The sequence below is a fragment of the Saccopteryx leptura genome, chromosome 10 (assembly GCF_036850995.1).
Source record: "Saccopteryx leptura isolate mSacLep1 chromosome 10, mSacLep1_pri_phased_curated, whole genome shotgun sequence".
NCBI lineage: Eukaryota > Metazoa > Chordata > Mammalia > Chiroptera > Emballonuridae > Saccopteryx > Saccopteryx leptura.
This window is the reverse complement of record NC_089512.1, coordinates 13,094,350-13,113,233: the sequence shown is the minus strand read 5'-3', so window position 1 is coordinate 13,113,233 and position 18,884 is coordinate 13,094,350. Positions and strand designations below refer to the sequence as shown.

At 52.2% G+C, this 18,884-nt stretch overlaps 1 protein-coding gene and 1 long non-coding RNA gene across 4 annotated transcripts; both read left to right on the top strand.

Moving 5' to 3' along the window:
- The first annotated feature begins 720 nt into the window (after positions 1-720).
- EIF1B (eukaryotic translation initiation factor 1B) lies at positions 721-3,287 on the top strand. Its single transcript, XM_066351396.1, has 4 exons — positions 721-992; positions 1,910-2,073; positions 2,473-2,574; positions 2,847-3,287. The coding sequence occupies exons 1-4, from the start codon at positions 962-964 to the stop codon at positions 2,889-2,891; spliced, it is 342 nt and encodes a 113-aa protein (XP_066207493.1). The 5' UTR covers positions 721-961; the 3' UTR covers positions 2,892-3,287.
- Positions 3,288-13,209: 9,922 nt separating this feature from the next.
- On the top strand, positions 13,210-16,514 carry LOC136382280 (uncharacterized). 3 transcript variants are annotated; one of them, XR_010747224.1, is made up of 3 exons: positions 13,210-13,277; positions 15,001-15,198; positions 15,972-16,514. It is a non-coding gene; the product is annotated as an uncharacterized lncRNA (long non-coding RNA). The 3 variants fall into 3 exon arrangements; XR_010747222.1 differs by lacking the exon at positions 13,210-13,277 and adding an exon at positions 14,228-14,281; XR_010747223.1 differs by lacking the exon at positions 13,210-13,277 and adding an exon at positions 14,243-14,275.
- Positions 16,515-18,884: the final 2,370 nt, after the last annotated feature.

The following is an 18,884-nucleotide window of genomic DNA, read 5'->3' as shown; positions in this document are numbered from 1 at the left end:
GGCTCCTGATGAAGGGTGGACAGTGGTCCCAGACCAACACCATCAGAATCACCTGGGAGCTTGCTAGATTTGCAAATTCCCGGGTTATACCCCAGATCTCTTGAAACAGAAACTGCGTTTATCAATCTGTGTTTTGTCAACCCTTCCGGGAGATAGATGCACGCTGGAGTTAGAATCGGAAGACTGCCGAATCCTGGAGGGGGAGGCTCGCACCTCGAACCTCGGTGGGGACTAACGGGGCTCCTGCACGCGCGGAGAGGGGAGACTGGAATTTCGATACAGGAGGTGTTGAAAGGCGACCATCGAGTCGAAAGTGGGCAGCTAGGGAGCTTGTTGTGCTCCTGCACCCCGATTTTAGTACAGTACCCCGGCCTGTAGGGTCAATGATGGAGATTATTCCCCAGCACCGACCCCGCGGAGCCTCCACTGTACGGTTAGAGAACGGGAGTTAAGGCGAGCCCGCGAGCGCTCAGAGGGCACAGCCCAAACCTGCTAGCTGCGACGGGACAGATGTGCAGCCACCTGGACCGTCCCGGTCCTGCCGGCCGGCACTGGGCAGCGAACTCCCTGCTGGGAATTGCGGTCCGCGGAGCCCACCTGCCCGGGGCTATCCGAGCGCGGTCGCCTCTAGAAAACCACAAGTCCCAGGATTCCTGGCGCGGGCGAGCACGTGGGCGGGGCGGTGGGCTCGGCTAAATAGTCTCCATCGGCCATTTTGTCGGAGAAGCCGCAGCGCCGCCTCTTCTCTCGCGTCCCCGCACCCGTCGCCGCCTCCTCTTCCTCCTCCTCCTCCTCCCGGCTTCCGCCGCCGCCGCCGCCGCCGCCGCTGCAGCCGCATCCCAGCCCCGGGGCGAAGCTTTTCTTTATTTCCTTTTTTCTCGCCACTACAGCCTCTTGACACGGTGATCCGGGCGGGCCCCGCAGGAATTTTATCCCCTCACCGGCCTCACATCAGTATCGCATGTCCACTATCCAGAACCTCCAATCTTTCGGTAAGACCCGCCGGCCGCCGCCTGCCCGCCTCCCCGCCTCCCCGCGCGCCGCCCGGCCGCCGCTGCCCGCAGCCGGGGCGCTCGCCCTGCCCGCCGCCCCCGGGCCCCGGGCCCCCGGCCCCCGGCTGCCCTCCCCGTACCCCGAGTGGGGCTTTGTCTCGGCGCCCAGAAAATGGCGACGGGCCCCCGGCGACCCCCTCCCCGAGGACGCGGCGGACCCGGCTCTGCCTCGCGGACGGCGGACGGACACCTGCCCCGCTGCTCGCGGGCGAGGCCGGACCGGGGACCGGCGGCCGTGCGGGGTGCGACCTGGGTGCGCGCAGGTGTGGGGGCGCCGACGGTGCGATGCAGACCTCGGATGTGCCCCGGTCCCGCTGTCTCCTCGCTCGTGTGTGCACGCGCGGGCGCACACACACACACATATACATACATACATACACACACACACACATACACATACATACACACACACACGTGTATGCGCGTGTCTTCGTTTTGTTACTTTCTGCAGCGCACCTTCGCGGCGCGATGGCTGCGGGGAGGGGGGGGCGGGCTTGAGTGTTTCTGTTGTCATCGGAATGTTAGTGGAGATGACGCACATTTTTATGGTGGCTCTAAAATGAAGGTTTTCAGATTTCTCGTTTCGTCGGAGGACTGTGGTCAGCGGTAACGGTAACGTTATCTACCTCCAACAACCTTTTTCTGTTCAGGGTCCAAGGGACATAACCTGTTTAAATGGTTCCCTTTCTGTGAGAGGACCTTGGAGGTTTTACTTATGCCCCGCCCCCATCCCCAGCCGCAAAAAGAGCGGCGCTGGAACCTTCTTTGACTGGCGTGCAGCGTGTGTCTGGATATTACGAGGAGACATTTTATGCTTTTGATTTTTTTTTTTTTTTTTTTTTTGTATCCCTTTGCAGACCCCTTTGCTGATGCAACTAAGGGTGACGACTTACTCCCGGCAGGGACGGAGGACTACATTCATATAAGAATCCAGCAACGGAACGGCAGGAAGACACTGACCACTGTCCAGGGCATTGCAGATGATTATGACAAAAAGAAACTTGTGAAAGCTTTCAAAAAGGTAAAGGTGTTAGAAGAGATTAACATAAGAGTTAGTGCGTGCATGCACCCCTCTGCCTTGTCAGTGTGGGTGAAAATGATTGGATCCGAGAAAGTTGGGTGCGTTCTCTTAATTAGCACTCAGATATTTATGTCTGGTTGCCCACCTTAAAATAAGGTTGACATGGCCTTCAAACACCACGTGAAATAATCCAGTTCCTGGTGTGCCGAGGAAAGGCACTGCCTTTTTGTGACCGGCTTGTTCATTTCAAATTAATTTGGAGGTGTTGGAGATTACAGGAGACAGGCTGGTTTCTTAAACATAATGAGTCTCACTGAGTAGTTAATTTTGGTCTTCGGGTGAAAATAAAACCTCATTATATTCGACTCAATTGTGTTGAACATTTGTATACTTCTCCAGAAATTTGCCTGTAATGGTACTGTGATTGAACATCCCGAATACGGAGAGGTTATTCAGCTTCAAGGTGACCAAAGGAAGAACATTTGCCAGTTTCTCTTGGAGGTGAGTGACTGGGTGCTTTTTGTCCAGCCTTGAGATTGCTTTGTCACTAGGACGCCCTGGTCATTCCTGTGTGTACACAGGGTGTCTTTTGGCACGCCGGGGTGTCAAATGTGTGTTGGAGTGTTTGTTATTACCCTTGGATGGCACATACACACAAAAAGTTGCAGTAAGCGCTTAACAGTGATTCTTTGTAATGGCTGCTTCATGTTTTCTTAGGGGTAAATTTATATATTCTTTAGAGTGATTCTGCTAAATTAAGTTTTATTTTGCAGGTTGGCATTGTCAAGGAGGAACAGCTTAAGGTTCATGGATTCTAAAATGAACCTAAATATGTGGAGAATTTCTTGAATAATTTTATTCTCTAAATCCAGTTGGGCTGCCTTGTGAAATGATTCTCTGCAGTAAACGGACTTTTCATTTATTTCATCATTCACACTTCCATTCACATCTGCATGATTACAGAAAATATGGGGTATGTAGGCTAGTAACACATAAGAAAACCGCAGTAAGATGGTAACGAAACCCTGTTTTCACCTTAACATGTTTCCAATGGAAAATATTTTGTTTTGAGTGTTTATTTGTTTATTGTTCAGTTTATTCTTTTTCACTTGATTAAATGTTTTTTATTGTATTAAACCATGTATGTTGCAGCTTAACAATAAAAATATCTATGAGTTCTTCTGTGAGCAGTTAGGCTCTCAAATCTAAGCAAGTACAGTGCACATATATTTTGTCTTTCATAATTGGCATTCTCATTCTGTAAGTATTTTTTCCAATTAGCTTCAGCTTCTGGTAAACCCAAAGTTAGAAGATAACATTCATTTGTGTAGCTTGTGTTCTTCATTTACTGACTTAAAAATAAGAATGGAAACAAGGAGAATAAACTCAGCTAGGACAAAGAATCTGTCAGAATATAATGTTAAATTTTTTTTAAATAATATGAAGTATAACTTTAAGTATTAGCATGTAAAATTCTTTTCCATGTTTTTATTACGTATGTTTCTGTGCTGCCAACATAACTCTCCCTGAGTGCCAGATAAGATAATGGGCTTGTGACACATGAATGCATTTACTCATAGGCACTGCCCTGCAGGTGTCGGCAAGCGTGATCTCCATACAGCTGGGAGACACGGGTGCAGGTTGACGTCCCTTAAATGCTAGAAAGTGACAGTTGAGGTGCCCGCCCAAGGCCTCCAGCCAGCAAAGCCATGTCCTTTCATTTCACTTCATGGTTTTGGTATGTTTCACCAAAGGAAGTGAAAGGTACATGTGATAACACATAGGGGTTAGGGGGCTACAAGAAAGAACATGATTTGCAGTTCTTCTTAATCAGGAGATTTCTGCAGCTTGAGTTTTAAACTGCTTTTTATTGAGTAGTAATTATTTGCTCAGTTATACAAGCCATGCTGTTGAAACTATGTAGCCGAGACAAAGGATTTTAGCTTAATGCAGAGAAATAATTATGGTGTAAAAAAGGAGTCTACTACTTGGACCGCTACATTCTGTGCCAGCTGAACCCCTGCCCCTCTTTCTGTGACCCTGCCTTTGGAGGGGGGCCAGCCCCCACAAACACACCTCTTCAAGACACTGAAGTAATAGGTTTTGTTACTGTCTACCCCGCCTTACCTCCAATCAAGACAGACTGTTAAGTGAGTACACCAGAATACAGTGCCCACTTGTTAAGCGCATTTCTGCAGAACATGAATGTAACTGCCCAAAAAGATGGAGAGAGCCTGACCAGGCGGTGGCGCAGTGGATAGAGTGTTGGACTGGGATGCTGAGGACCCAGGTTCGAGACCACAAGGTCGCCAGCTTGAGCACGGGCTCATCTGGTTTGAGCAAAAGCTCGCCAGCTTGGACCCAAGATCACTGGCTCCAGCAAGGGGTTACTTGGTCTTCTGAAGGCCCGCGGTCAAGGCACATATGAGAAAGCAATCAATGAACAAGTAAGGTGTCACAACGAAAAACTGATGATTGATGCTTCTCATCTCTCTGTTCCCATCTGTCTGTCCCTGTCTATCCCTCTCTCTGACTCTCTCTCTCTGTCTCTGTAATAAAACAAAAAGATGGAGAGATTTGGGAGCCTTTTCCAGCTTATTGGGAAATCCCTTTTCTACCTGGAATGTTTTGTGACGAGGTGCTGTGGAAATACTAGAGTTCATGAACATAGTAGAGCAGGAACTTGACATTAACACGTAACTAAAGTATTGCCTCTTCCTCTACTGAATTGTCTGTTGAGCTTTCAACAAAGGGGGTAGAGTGACTAGGGGTGCCTCAGATGGGAAGGATAAGGCCCTTCCTCTTGGCCCCCATAGATAAGCTCTCGGCCATCACTTCATGTGTCAGGACACTCCCGTTGGTTGGGACCAAAGTCGAGCAAGACTGAACTCTGTGTGTGTTCCTGTGAGACCCCGACACCTGCTTGGACTTCCCACCGCAGAGCAGTCCTGATCCTTAGAGCAGGAACGGATTGTGTACCCTTTCCTTGCTGTCTGAGCAATGCAGTGGAAATAAAGGACAGAATGAAGAAGTCAGATTTCTGCAGTTTTGCTGGAAAGGACGTTGGAGTGTCACCCTTGTGCGGGAAGGCTGGCGGGCCTCAGAGGGACCTGCAGGCAGAGGGACTAGGCAGCGTGTGCAGAGGGAGGGGAGACGGAACCAGTGCAGCAGAAACAACCGCCTGAACTGGGGACCCTGTGCCTCCCGTGTGGGAAGGTGGTGATCTGCACGTGGAGGGCACACAATGAAAAAGACCAAGTAGAGGACAAGAGGATTTGGCCCTGAACTAGCCTTGGCAAAGCCATTAGGAAGTGATGTTTGGTCGAGCCACAACCTAGTATGAAGTGCTACTGGCAAGGATGTCCCTCGCTCATCAGTCCTGGCCGCCCTGAGGCAGAGCCCTGGGAAGAGGCCTGCTCTGCCTGCTTAGGGACTCCAGAACCATCCGAGGAACGGGCTGGATCTGATCCTGTGGAAGGAACAGCTCTCGTTCCCATCAGGGTAGTTAACCTAAGTAACTACAAGTACAGAATGGTAACACTTCGTGTGTTCCCTGTCACCAGCGGGGCGCCAGCGAACAGAATGAGTAGTGAGAGCTCAGGAAAATTCAGCCTCATGTCAGTGTCCACCCAGCCCTGCCCCTCTGGGCCTGTGGGGGTTCCCGTACCATGCCGGGTTTCTGTGTGGGAGGGAAGGGAGGGGCGTGGCCCTGCCCTAGCTAAACCCAAGGGACTCGCCATTTCCAGTGGGCTGCAACCAGCAGCCCTCGCTTGGCGGGCAGGCGATTGCCGGGCGACATTGGGCTTGTCTGGGACCAGGTGACGCAGAATTAAGCAGGATCTAAATCATGTCCCCTCAGCATTTACTGCTCCTCACATGACTATGCAAACTTTTAACTCCCTTTTTATCTGGATAACGGAAGTTTGGACAAAGAAAAGTTGTAAATTGAGGAATGGTTGTATTTCACTTCGGAACACCATTCAGAGTGGATTAGTGTGGGTGGAGGAGGAGCTGCATTATTTTGCTAGGTGACGTGAGGCTCCTGTGGATTCTCCCACAGGTGTGGAGGAGTGAAATGGCCATGTGAACTCAGCACGGACCCTGCGGGTGCCAGTGTGGGTGAGGCGCCTCACCTGCTAGCTCATCCGTCGGGCCCTGAACCTAGCAGGGGGAGCGGGGCCTGTCCCTGTTCTCCCAGAGAACTGAGGAATGATCTGAAACGCGGTGTTGCCTTCATCTCCAGCTAGGGAACAGCCTACAGACTTCCTCTCATGCAAAAAAAAAAAAAAAGAAGAAGAAGAAGAAGAAGAAGAAGCCATCACAGAGATAGCGCCATTCATTCAAGGCACAAAAGGGGATCAAAATGCAAAGCCAAGTCTCCTACAGGGAGTGCCCCCGAACTGGGCTTCAGTGGCAGCCCTCTGCTTCAGTCTGGAGGGGCTTGAAGGGTCTCTGGGCCCACAGAACGGTCCGGAAGGCTGGCTGTAATCCCTGGGGTTGGTCTCCGTGAGTCCTTCACGCATTCCTGTCGGGAGCCCAGCTCCCACCTGCTCGGTCCGTTGGGCCGTTGGGCCGGGAACAGCTGCAGTCCGGAGAGTGGAGGTAGACTCAGACACAGCCATAATCCATGCCAACGTGACATCCTGTGGGGGAGACACCGAGGATTTGAGAGAACTATACTGCTCACAAAAATTAGGGGATATTTCAAAATGAAGATGAAGCCAAAAAATATCCCCTAATTTTTGTGAGCAGAATATATAATCCCTTGAAGTAGGGAAAACACGCATTCACTCCCTGGTCACAGAAGTTCACGCTGAGTGCTTTATTGCCCTTGACTTGTTAGATTAGACTGTGGGAACCACTAGCAACCTACTTGATACACCGATGCACCGAGGTTGTTGAAATGAAACAACATCGGGTACCCAAGAAGTGATACATTAAGTAAGGGACTGAAAGTGGGGCAGGGAGAAGGGTTGGGGAATGAAGAGGGCAAGTACATAGTCCTTTCACGCCCCCTTGTGGCGGCTTAGAGAACTAGCTAGCTCCTGGCAGTTCACAGTAAATTGTGGGGCGGGGTAGGGGGGGGGGCGTTCAAGCTGTTGAGGCCTCCTTAAAGCACCAATGACAGGTGTGATTTTGTCATCGCTCAAATGTCATGCAGAAATTGATCTAGCCAATCCTTTATTATTGAAATCCATAAGAATCTATTGCAATTTGCCTTTACCTGGGAGAGACAAGAAAATGCTTTAACAGTGTTACCCTGGGGATATGTAAAACCACAGCACCTACTGTCTACCACAGTGTTATTAGAAGGAATTTAATTCAAATGTAAACACCAGCACCTGTTCGTGGCCTCAAGAGGATAGGTGATTAAGCTCGGGAACAATCAGGGCGCCTCCCAACTGTCACATGTTGAGAAACACAGTCTGGAATTACTCGAAGTATCTAGCGTTCTCAACTTAAAGCTCCATCTTTAGACCAACGTGCCTTTTTGCCTACTGTAGACACACCCGCTTAGAGGGTCGCTCCCTTGAGGTCCCTAAGTCCACAATTCAGGCAGTACACCTGTGGCCTGCCCGTGAGGCCATCCCATTAGTCCTAAAGGACCCAGACCAGGACTCAGGGGGCCCATCGTTAGTAATGTGCTCCCTTGGAGAGCCTCTGGCAGAGGTAGCCTTCACGGTAGGGGGAGGCCTCCTGAGAGCTCAATGGTAGCCTCAAAATCACACTTGAGGGATTCATTCTACCTGAGTCAATGTCAGCTTCACAAGGTGAACGCCGGACCAGGGGTCCCCCTGATAGGTCCTGAGGTATTTCTTTAGAAAATTTGCTGTCTCTAACAGGGTCTTTGACCCCTTCCACATTCCTACCATGTGTTGCCCTTCAAGGCCTCACACCCCTTGCAATCCAATGGCTGACGTCTGTGGGACCCTGGTGGCTGGGAGCTCCGCGCGCTCTGCGAGATCAGCTGGGTGGTCCTCACTGCTTCACGGCCAGCCTAGGGTCCCTGGCTGCCATCATACCCACCTCCCCCCTCCGTTGCTAGCAAGTGACCCTGTGTTTTATTTCTTCATGATACTTATCTTTTTCCAAAATTAATTTGTTCGTTATTCGTTTTTGCTGGTTGTCTCTCCATCTCCCCACCCCCACGGACACGTAAGGTGCACAGGAGATGCTTGAGGAGCTGCTGTGGGTGCCTGGCCCATGTCCTCTGGGCACTCACATTCCGGGGTTGTGGCCTCTGTTGGCGGGTTTTCCGGGGCGGGAGGGCAGCCAAGGAGCTACCACCTGCGCTCCAGCAGGGCCGGTGGGAGAGAGCTCTGGACCTCCGTCAGCCTGGAGGCCCGACCAGGGGAGTGCACGTTGCAGCCGTACTAACCAGCCCTTTCTCGTCCCTGGTTCCCACGGTGTGCGGGCCCCCTAGAGGTTCACGTCCTTTCCTTCTCTCCTGTTGTCAAACTTACGGTTCTTTGCTAAGATGCTACATGGGCCCAAGTTCTGACCATCCCTTTGAGTTACTCACCACTGAGCGCACCCGCCCGCACGCGCGGTGCACGAGTTAATGAACTGTGTGCGGTTCTCTGTTCACCTGTCTTCTCTCAGTCTAACTTATGGGCCAGCGGAGAACCTGTGAGGACCGGAGAAGAAAAATTAAGTATTTCCTCCCCCAATAATATCAATACCTTCAACTCTGTAAACCAACACTGTCACCCAGGCCGGCTTTTAAAATCCCGGCTGGAACCGAAGCTCCTCCCTGAACGCCTGAGGGCAGAGCAGCGCCCGGATAAACCCCAGCGAACTGGACCGTGGACTTCTCCCAGTGATCGGTTTCCCATCCGCTTGCGAAGGAAAAAAAAAAAAAAAAAAAGGAGGACTTATTTTGAAACTATTGTTTTCTTTTGCTTGTTTTCCTCGCCAGAAGTCTCTGAATCTAAGCTCTGTAAAGACAATGCAATGCAGGGGTTGTCAAACTTCTTCTGTACATTTTGATAATAAGTATTTCAGACTCGCGGGGTATCTGGTCTGTGTTCCCACTCGGCTGTTGAGTCAGAAATGGGTGTGGCCGGACCCAATAGAACCCCCCTCAGGACGATGAAACCTCCATGTTACACACGGGTCACACGTCATCACATACTGTCCTTCTTTGATATTATCCTCAACCATTTCAAAAAATGGAAAAACCATTCCTTCTTACTTAACTGGGCCATAAAAGTACAAGCGACAGGCTGGATTCGGCCCAGGTCCACAGCCTGTAGATCCTAATTCAATGTGACTTGGGAAGCCTGGTGCTTAGAAAAGTCACACACGGAACTGAGAAACGGCCCAGCTTGGCCTTGCCCCTCCCAGGTAAGGGGCTGGTGGGGTTGTCTGGTGACTGGTCACCCTCACTTCCTCCTTCATCTTTCACTAGTGGGAATGGGCTCATTCCCACTACAATGGCCTTTGCAGAACCACAGTTCTCCCTGAGGGGCAGCGGGTTTTTACCCGAAAGTCACATGTGGTACCAGGAACAGCAGGTGGAAAGCTGGTCAAGGAGGCATTTCCGAGACAGGAGAGGGAGACGCTGCAGGTCGCCAGGGCCACGTCAGGGCCGATGTCTATGACCAGAGTTGCATCCATGGGTTCATCCTGAGTCACAAGGCACATCCCACTCAATCTGGAGAGGGCGAGGAAAGAAACCAGCATTCAAAGTTGTCTTTTTTTGGCACAGGCAGCGTTGTGTCACTGGGACTTGTTGTCAGAGCGCCTAGATTCTGCTGTCAGCTCGCTCTGTGTCTGGGAGAGGCTCCAAACCCCACGCGCTTGGCCAGGATCCGGGCGGCAGCCTTATTCTGACTGCGAGGTGGGCGGCCTGGTACACGACGCCCCCGGCCTCCGTTTCCCTGTCTGTGGAGATGATGACGACCTCAGACACTCGCTGTGGGGACTACCTACACAGCGCTTGGCACGTCATGAGCTTTTGACAAATGTTATTTTATCTGTTAAAGAAGAAAGCATTGGTCGTGTTAATGTGACGGAAGTCGGTGAAGTAAGTACGTGACATAACAGTAGAGCTGGGGTGGAATTTCAGTCGGCTCCTTGGCACCAGGCTGCAGAGTTCTGGGGACTGAGTCAACACGAGCAGCAGGCAGTGGCCGGTGGACTCATCCTCTTTAGAGAACAAAGACTGAGCTTTGACCCTGAGCTGCGTGATCTCAGTAGCATTGTGGTTACGGCACCTCTTTTATTCTTATTTGCACCTTTTCGCTTTCTCTTTTTTCCTTGGTCAGTGTTGCCAGAGGCTTAGCAGTTTTTCATTTAAAAACGACATCTTTGGCTTTCTTGTTACATGTTAATTTTGTTTCATTAACTTCTGCCCTTATCTTTGTCACTGTCCTCCTTCCACTTTGTTCGTTCCATCCTTTTTGTAGCTTCTAAGGTTAGATGCTTAGCTCCTCAACTTCTAATGGTTCCTGCTTTCAGTTGTGTTTAAAGACGTAAATTTCCTTTGCGGCGTTCATAGGTTTTGATGGTATTTTCATTACCCTTCGCTGAGAAGCATTTTCTAGTTCCTGTTAAATATGGTGTTCTCTGCTGCTTGGGGAGCCCTGTGGTCTACCATCGCGCTCAAATCCACAGAAATGCACACCTGCTCTCGGCATCCTCCTAGATTCAGTTTATTCTCACTGCTTGTGTCAAACTCTCTTCAAATTTTGTATTTGGAGATATCAGATGTTAACATAGTTCTTAGGAGTAGCAATTCTTTTTCACTTTCTTGTTCTGTTTGTTGTTTCTCTTTGTTACACTGTAACGGGGATATCTTTACTCTGCTTTATCCACAAATCCCCAGAGGTATAACATTTTGTTGTTTTACTAAATTGAAGAAAACAAACAAACAAACAAACCAATTAGTAGATGCAGTACCCAATGAGACCAGTAGATGATGCTATTGACCCTTTTAACACCAGCCCTTAATTTTTCTTCAGTAAATCTACTTAGTTTGCTTGCTTTGAGCCTTAGAGAAAAGACCCAAGCTCCCAGGTAGCGCTGGGGATGTGAGTCTGCCAGACACACTGAGAAGCAGAGGTTCGTGGCTGTGGTGTCTGTGGTGGCTTCAGAGCAGCCCCACGATTTGAGATCAGAAGCCCTGCATTCCAATCCAGGCTCCACGACTTGCCAGCTGTGTGACCTGGTCCAGCCAGCCGAGCTCTGAGCCTCGGTTTCCTCAGCAGTAACTGCAGGATACTTAGCTTAGTGACCCAATGTGAAATGGAGTGATGTGGGTATGGCATTGAACTCAACACCTTGCCACAGAGGGACATGTCATGATTTTAAAAAATGTGAGACTAAGTGGCAGTGTTGAATACTGGGCACTTAGTATAATACTGGCACAAACCTGGACCCCTTCTGGTTTGTCATGGAAACGACCTATGGAATCAGTTTCCCAACTGCCTGACCCGTAGAATGACCTGGTAACTCACAAACTCCTGAGACCCATGGTCTCCTAGATCCCCAGAACCTCTGGAGGGAAGGGACGTACGTTTTTCACAGGTGCTCAGCGGGAGTCTTGCGATCTGGCAAGTTTGAAACACGGGCGTTCACAATAGAAAAAGATGGGAAAACCTGCCTCCATTCTGGAAACTAGAGAAATAGCCCTCCATCTGCCTGAAATGGCTGCAGTTTTCTGTTAGCTTTCATGAAGATGGGGTCAAAGGAAGCCTAAAGAGACAGACCCAACCCTCCAGTAAAAGATGGAGGAGGGAGGAGGGGTGACCAGTCACCAGGCAGCCCCACAAGCCCCTTACCTTGGAGGGACAAGGCCAGGTCGGGCCAGGCCTCCGGCTCCGCACTGCACACCCACCCTTGCCCGGGGCTGCTGCTTCCAGGAGGACAAGGAAGGGAAGAGGGTCGACAGGGTCACTGTGATGTGACGATTGTGTGCAGGACACTCTGTCACTCCCATACCAAAATTTAATATGAGAATTCCCTAGCAGTTCTACTTCCGGGAACCTATGCCAAAGAAAGAACCAGACCAGCGGGCAAAACTGAATGCATTCAGATATGTGATGCATTATTGTTTGTAACACTGGAAAGTTTCAAACAACCTGCAGGAGACTGCGTGGTTAAATGCATTCCAGCTGAAGAGGATGCAGTCCCGCCAAGAGTAGGAGGCGGCTAGCTGGAGAGAGAGAGCTCAGCAGACACAGAGTGCAAGAGAGAGAGAGAGAGAGAGAGAGAGAGAGAGAGAGAGATGGGGAGGGGGGAAGCGGAGAGCACGGGGCAGGAAGGAGGGGTTGGCACGAGAATCAGGCAGATCGGACAAGGTCTCCTCGTGGACCACCGTGAGGAGCATGTTATTCTGAGGCACTGACGAGTTCCAAGGAGCCTGATACCGTTTCTTGATGTGGCTGCTGGGCCTGCCCCTCCCCCTGCAGGGCCCCTAGTCCAGCCTGGGGATGAAGAGACAGACACAGGAGATGGAGAGACGTCCACGTTCACCCGGAGGAGACCAGGCTCCCCTGCAGGTGGAGAGGGGGCCGTCAGAGAGAGGGGTCGTGCTCAAAGGCACTGATGTTTAACAGCCAGGTTTGGTACCGTGGAATGTCACCCTCCCCACCAACCACAAGTGACAAACCTGAGACAAGCACTTTAAGCTTCAGGGCCCTCACTGGTCCAGGCCTCCTCCAGGCCCGTGAGCCTAGATTTGCATTCACACGTTTTGTTTTTCCTTTCTTAAAGAGTGTCTCTAAGGTCCCATGAGCACCCGGTCCCTGCAGGCCAGGATGTTCCTGCTCCCAGAAGTCTGAGCTGGGACGGGACCAAGCAGTGAGTAGCAGGCACTGCAGCATTCAGGGAGAAGGCTCGTGCGGACCAGCCAGAGGGCTGTCTGAGCTGGGACCGTGGGGCATCCTGAGGGGCTGAAGTGGAGGGGCAGGGGCCTCCAGGTGGTGGTGAGGGCGAGGGCTGAAGTGGAGGGGCGGAGCCTCCAGGTGCTGGTGAGGAGGAGGGCTGAAATGGAGGGGCGGGGCCTCCAGGTGCTGGTGAGGAGGAGGGCTGAAGTGGAGGGGCAGGGGCCTCCAGCTGCTGGTGAGGGCAAAGGCTAAAGTGGAGGGGCGGGGCCTCCAGGTGCTGGTGAGGAGGAGGGCTGACGTGGAGGGGCGGGGGCCTCCAGCTGCTGGTGAGGAGGAGGGCAGAAGTGGAGGGGCAGAGGCCTCCAGGTGGTGGTAAGGAGGAGGGCTGACGTGGAGGGGCGGGTGCCTCCAGGTGCTGGTGAGGAGGAGGGCAGAAGTGGAGGGGCGGGGCCTCCAGGTGCTGGTGAGGAGGAGGGCTGAAGTGGAGGGGCGGGGCCTCCAGGTGCTGGTGAGGGGGAGGGCAGAAGTGGAGGGGCGGGTGCCTCCAGGTGCTGATGAGGAGGAGGGCAGAAGTGGAGGGGCGGGGCCTCCAGGTGGTGGTGAGGAAGAGGGCTGAAGTGGAGGGGTGGGGTCTTCAGGTGCTGGTAAGGAGGAGGGCTGAAGTGGAGGGGTGGGGTCTTCAGGTGCTGGTAAGGAGGAGGGCTGAAGTGGAGGGGTGGGGTCTTCAGGTGCTGGTAAGGAGGAGGGCTGAAGTGGAGGGGTGGGGCCTCCAGGTGGTGGTGAGGGCAAGGGCTGAAGTGGAGGGGCAGGGGCCTCCAGGTGGTGGTGAGGGCAAGGGCTGAAGTGGAGGGGCAGGGGCCTCCAGGTGGTGGTGAGGGCAAGGGCTGAAGTGGAGGGGTGGGGCCTCCAGGTGGTGGTGAGGAGGAGGGCTGAAGTGGAGGGGCGGGGCCTCCAGGTGGTGGTGAGGGCAAGGGCTGAAGTGGAGGGGTGGGGTCTCCAGGTGGTGGTAAGGAGGAGGGCTGAAGTGGAGGGGCGGGGCCTCCAGGTGCTGGTGAGGGTGAGGGCCTCCAGGTGGTGGTGAGGGCAAGGGCTGAAGTGGAGGGGCGGGGCCTCCAGGTGGTGGTGAGGGGGAGGGCTGAAGTGGAGGGGCGGGGGCCTCCAGGTGCTGGTGAGGAGGAGGGCTGAAGTGGAGGGGCGGGGCCTCCAGGTGCTGGTGAGGGTGAGGGCCTCCAGGTGGTGGTGAGGGCAAGGGCTGAAGTGGAGGGGCGGGGCCTCCAGGTGCTGGTGAGGGGGAGGGCTGAAGTGGAGGGGCGGGGGCCTCCAGGTGCTGGTGAGGAGGAGGGCTGAAGTGGAGGGGCGGGGGCCTCCAGGTGCTGGTGAGGAGGAGGGCTGAAGTGGAGGGGTGGGGCCTCCAGCTGCTGGTGAGGGGGAGGGCTGAAGTGGAGGGGCGGGGCCTCCAGGTGGTGGTGAGGAGGAGGGCTGAAGTGGAGGGGTGGGGCCTCCAGCTGCTGGTGAGGAGGAGGGCTGAAGTGGAGGGGTGGGGCCTCCAGCTGCTGGTGAGGGGGAGGGCTGAAGTGGAGGGGCGGGGCCTCCAGGTGGTGGTGAGGAGGAGGGCTGAAGTGGAGGGGCGGGGCCTCCAGCTGCTGGTGAGGGGGAGGGCTGAAGTGGAGGGGCGGGGCCTCCAGGTGGTGGTGAGGAGGAGGGCTGAAGTGGAGGGGCGGGGCCTCCAGCTGCTGGTGAGGAGGAGGGCTGAAGTGGAGGGGTGGGGCCTCCAGGTGGTGGTAAGGAGGAGGGCTGAAGTGGAGGAGCAGGGGCCGGAGGGTGAGGGCCTCCAGGTGGTGGTGAGGGCAAGGGCTGAAGTGGAGGGGCGGGGCCTCCAGGTGGTGGTGAGGAGCAAACAAGCAGAAGAGATGATGTGACAAAGGTCTGAGTGTGTGCTCAGCAGAGTCAATGCTTGCTAAACTTTATTATTGTTTGCATCAGCAATAGCATTATTCTTATATAGTATATATATATAGAGAGAGAGAGTGTGTGTGTGTCACGTTTCAGTCACTCCTGACACAACTAAGCTTTCTTTTACAAATTTCCATGAAAGTCCTCACTGCTCTGTCACATCCTTGCAAGAAACTCCCGCCTTGCTGTGGGAAGGTCTAACTTGGGCAGCCATTATCTCCCGTGAGCCTCCAGGTGCGGTGGGGCAGGTGACCAAGCCCCCGCTTCACAGCTGAGGAGCCCCGGCCTGGCCCAGAGTTCCAAAGCCAGCGTGTGGTGAGGCCGCAACCTGACCTCGAAGGTGCGTTCCTGACCTTCCGGTGACTTCTCTGAGTGGTTGGGTCAGCTTGGCAGTGGATGGGAAGCCAGCTTCTCAGCCGCAGTTAAATACACTGAATAGTTTTCTCTGTGCCCTAATTATTTTTCCAAGGAGTGAGCTCGGTGGAGGGAGGGGTACATGGTCACGGTTTCATTGATTTGGAAGAGGAAGAGGATGTCTCCCTGAAGCGGAGCTTCCGGTGACCTTCATCCTTGGTGTCTTGTTGAGTGTGGAGGAGCACAGGGGAAGGGGATGCGAGGGGACACGGTTCTGCCAACCCCGATACCAGTGTAGATAGTCCTCCCTGTGGCCCTCTTTTCTTGGGCCCATGTGCTCATCAAGGTGCCTTCCTTTCTTGCTTAATTGTATTTACCGAGTAAGTACGCCCTCCTGCTGGCGCTCTTGGGAACTGCATTTCTTCCTACAAATACTATAGTTCAGTCAGCTTTAGGCGATTTGTGAGCGCTGGCAGCATGAACACTCCCCAGGGCCTGGCTCTGCTCCGGACGGAAGTCCAAAGCTGCCCAGCTGAGGGTACCCCCACGTGCCGGGGGATGGGGGAGCTGTAGGAATTGACCGCTGCCCACTCCACGCCACACCAGCAGCAGGGAAGTCATCAGGATGCTCCTTGATACTCACGAGAGTCATGTCTGTCCCTAAGAAACCTTTTCCACCTGGTCTTTCAAACATGGCTTTTGAGGGGCACCCGTTGCCCCGAGCCCTGGTTGTCTTTTCACTACTGTGTTCCTCAACAGCTTTTATCCCCTTTGCAAGAGAGAAAGAAAGCTGTTCCACGAAGCTGCGCGGGACACTGATCACGTGTCAGCCAGCGAGGGAGGTCCACCATGATGGGGGTTCTTGAGCTGCTCCTTGGAGCCCTCACCCACACTAACTACCGGAGAGGAAACAGGCCTCTCGTCTACCATGGAGTTTCACCTTTAAATTAAACTTTAATTCCCTCCTGCCCTGTCCCTGCGGCCACATGCTGCAGGAAGTTAGCACCGTAGTAACCTGGACTGAGGCCAGAGCCCCGCAGAAGGACACCCAAGGCATCGCCCAGTGAAAATAGATTTTCCTGACTGTAGCAGCCAAGGCTCCACTGAGGGAGCCACGGTCAGCTCCCAAGGAGGACAGGGCATGGGCAGAGGGCAGGGGCCCCCGGGACTGCCCGCCTAGTACACACACACACACACACACACACACACACACACGGAGAGATTTAAATAAATTGAGTTATACAATGATCCATTTAAACTCCTCTCGTTTCTGATGGAAGTCAGAATGAGAATGAGAAAAGCAAGGATGTGCACCCATCAGCACCTAGAGAGCGCCGCCTTGGTGCCAGGCGCTCTGGGGAAATGAGATAGGTCAGCTCTCAACGGCCACCAGCCATGCCCGCCGCACTGGGCACCTGGCGATCACGGACAGCTCCTGTCCCTGCCCACGGCTCCTCCCGGAACCCTGCACCTCTCTGAGGGTCTTCTCTGGCTGTGGGAGCGTGGTGTGACCAGGATGTCCAAAAGGCACAGTTACAGCCCGAGGCGGTCATGCGGGGGGGGGGGGGTAAACACCCAGCTTCCTCTTAGGCTCTCTCAGCGGTTCCGGTTCCGGTTCCGGTGGGAAGCGCCCCAGCTGCTCGCTCTGCCTGCTGCCATTCATTCGCCCTGTATGGCAGTCATCCTTTTTGACTAACTGCCTCCTTCCTTCCCAAGCTTTTGGAGTCACTTTTCAGACACACTACTTGCACCCAAATCCTTGTCTCAGCATCTGCTTTGGGGGGAACTCAAGCCAAGACTCTATTTCGCTCTTGATCTCAGTAATGATGACATTTCCTGGCCAGCTTCACTAAAAGTGAGCATCCCAAACTCAGATGTCTACAGGCCAACACCAGCGAGTGCGGAAGCCACGCGGAGCCTGAGGGGTCCCGGGGGGGCCTGTCCTCTGGCAGAGGTAGCTGCTGCTCTGCCCAGGGACTTTTGCCGGGCAGGGAGGTGGGACCAGCAATCCTAGATTTTCCAGTTCTTAAAGAGTGGCTAAAATTCTGCACTTTTACGTAGGCTTTTCCAATTTTTAAATGTTGGAATAAATGCAAAAGTTTTAAAACATTATGAAGTCAAGAGAAACCTATTTGTGGACCAGAGGTCACCCACAGTCCCCCAGTTTGTGACCTCTGGTTCCACAGAAACTGTCAATCAGACACCCACAGGTGATCTTTTCCTGGGCAGTTTAAATTGAGTGGTGCGGCATAGTATGAAAAGTTGAGAAAAGAATTGGAAGTGAGCAATAGACAAAGCCAATGTAGATGGTTCTTTCCAGAGCAGAGAAAGAGCAGTTCTTGAACAGTTCTTGAGCTCAGAGTGTCTCAGAGTTGGAGAACCCTTGTGTACAAAGAGGAAAGATCCAGTAGTGAGGGAGTGCTGTAGTAATATAAGGTTATAGTAATTAAATTTATAGAAATATAAAAATATGGAAGATATATAAAAGTAATTAAAATGATATTAAAAGTAATTATTAAGATTAACTAAAGTTAGGCCATTTGGATAGGAATTAATATAGTGGCCTGGTGACATAACTCTGTAATGTGATAAACAGACTCTGACTTAACAAGCAGGACCCAGTTAGTATGTGTGTGAAGTTATACATAGATAAGAAGTGGCTGGGTGTTATTTATATTAACTTACATTAACTTACAAAGTTAATGTAAGTAAGAACATCTTTAAAAGTGTTTTGATGTAAACATTTCAGTAGATTAACATAAGAGGGGATTGCCTACAAGGAACTCCCAAAAAGGTGGTTTGAAGTGACAATCCTGTAGATTGACACCTGTTAGAAGGCATTGGCCAGAAAAGGTACTAAAGCTGAGGGGCCCCCTGCTGCAGTAGTCACCCAGACTCCAATGTTGATGTGGACTGTCTCCACGCCACTCTGAGCTCTGACCAAAGCCAGCCAAAAGGAGCAAGCCGACGGGGCCCCCTTAAGCTGTACCCAGGCACGCCAAAAGGATTTATGAGTAATAAATGGCCTGTGTGATTATTGCAACTAATTTGTGTGTAGGTCGTGTCTTTCCTCCGGTGGCATTTAACAGTAGCATCCTCATAGCTGCCTCAAGAGTAGTCTCGAAGAGGCTGCCAGCCCTGCTAATAAGCAGGAGTGTCCCACTGCATGGGGAAGTCGAATCAGGGATGCCTGATCGACGTAGATCTTGGGATCTACTGGGACAGGGAGAAAGTGAAGACAGAGGAGAAAGTGGGCTGACTCCGATGAGGGCGGGAACAGACTCGAGGACCAGCTGTGGGGTTCACCTTCACCGTGAGGAACGCCCAGCGTTCTCTGAGATGGGGTGGAAATGTGAGGGGAGTGGGAGGTGTGATCCCCCCCAAAGTCAACTTTCCGAAGTACCCAAGGCAGAGGGACTCATTCCTTTGAAAATAACATTTATTGATATTTTATCATCTTTATTTTATTTCTATTGTCTGATTACAAAATTGATAACATGATTATTGTAGAAATGGAAATGCAGAAAAACACAAAGGAAAAAATAGAGATAACCAGCGTTAATATTTCACTTCTATACTTTTTCCTTCAAACTGGGAATATACTGTACATTCTGTTTTGTCGTCTGATTTCTTCATAGTAGATCATGAACATTCTTTTAAGATATGATTAGT

Coding starts and splice junctions, on each gene's coding strand:
- EIF1B (XM_066351396.1), top strand. CDS start 962: ATGTCCACTATCCAGAACCTCCAATCTTTCG. Junction 993..1,909: donor CCAGAACCTCCAATCTTTCG/GTAAGACCCGCC, acceptor ATCCCTTTGCAG/ACCCCTTTGCTGATGCAACT. Junction 2,074..2,472: donor TTGTGAAAGCTTTCAAAAAG/GTAAAGGTGTTA, acceptor ATACTTCTCCAG/AAATTTGCCTGTAATGGTAC.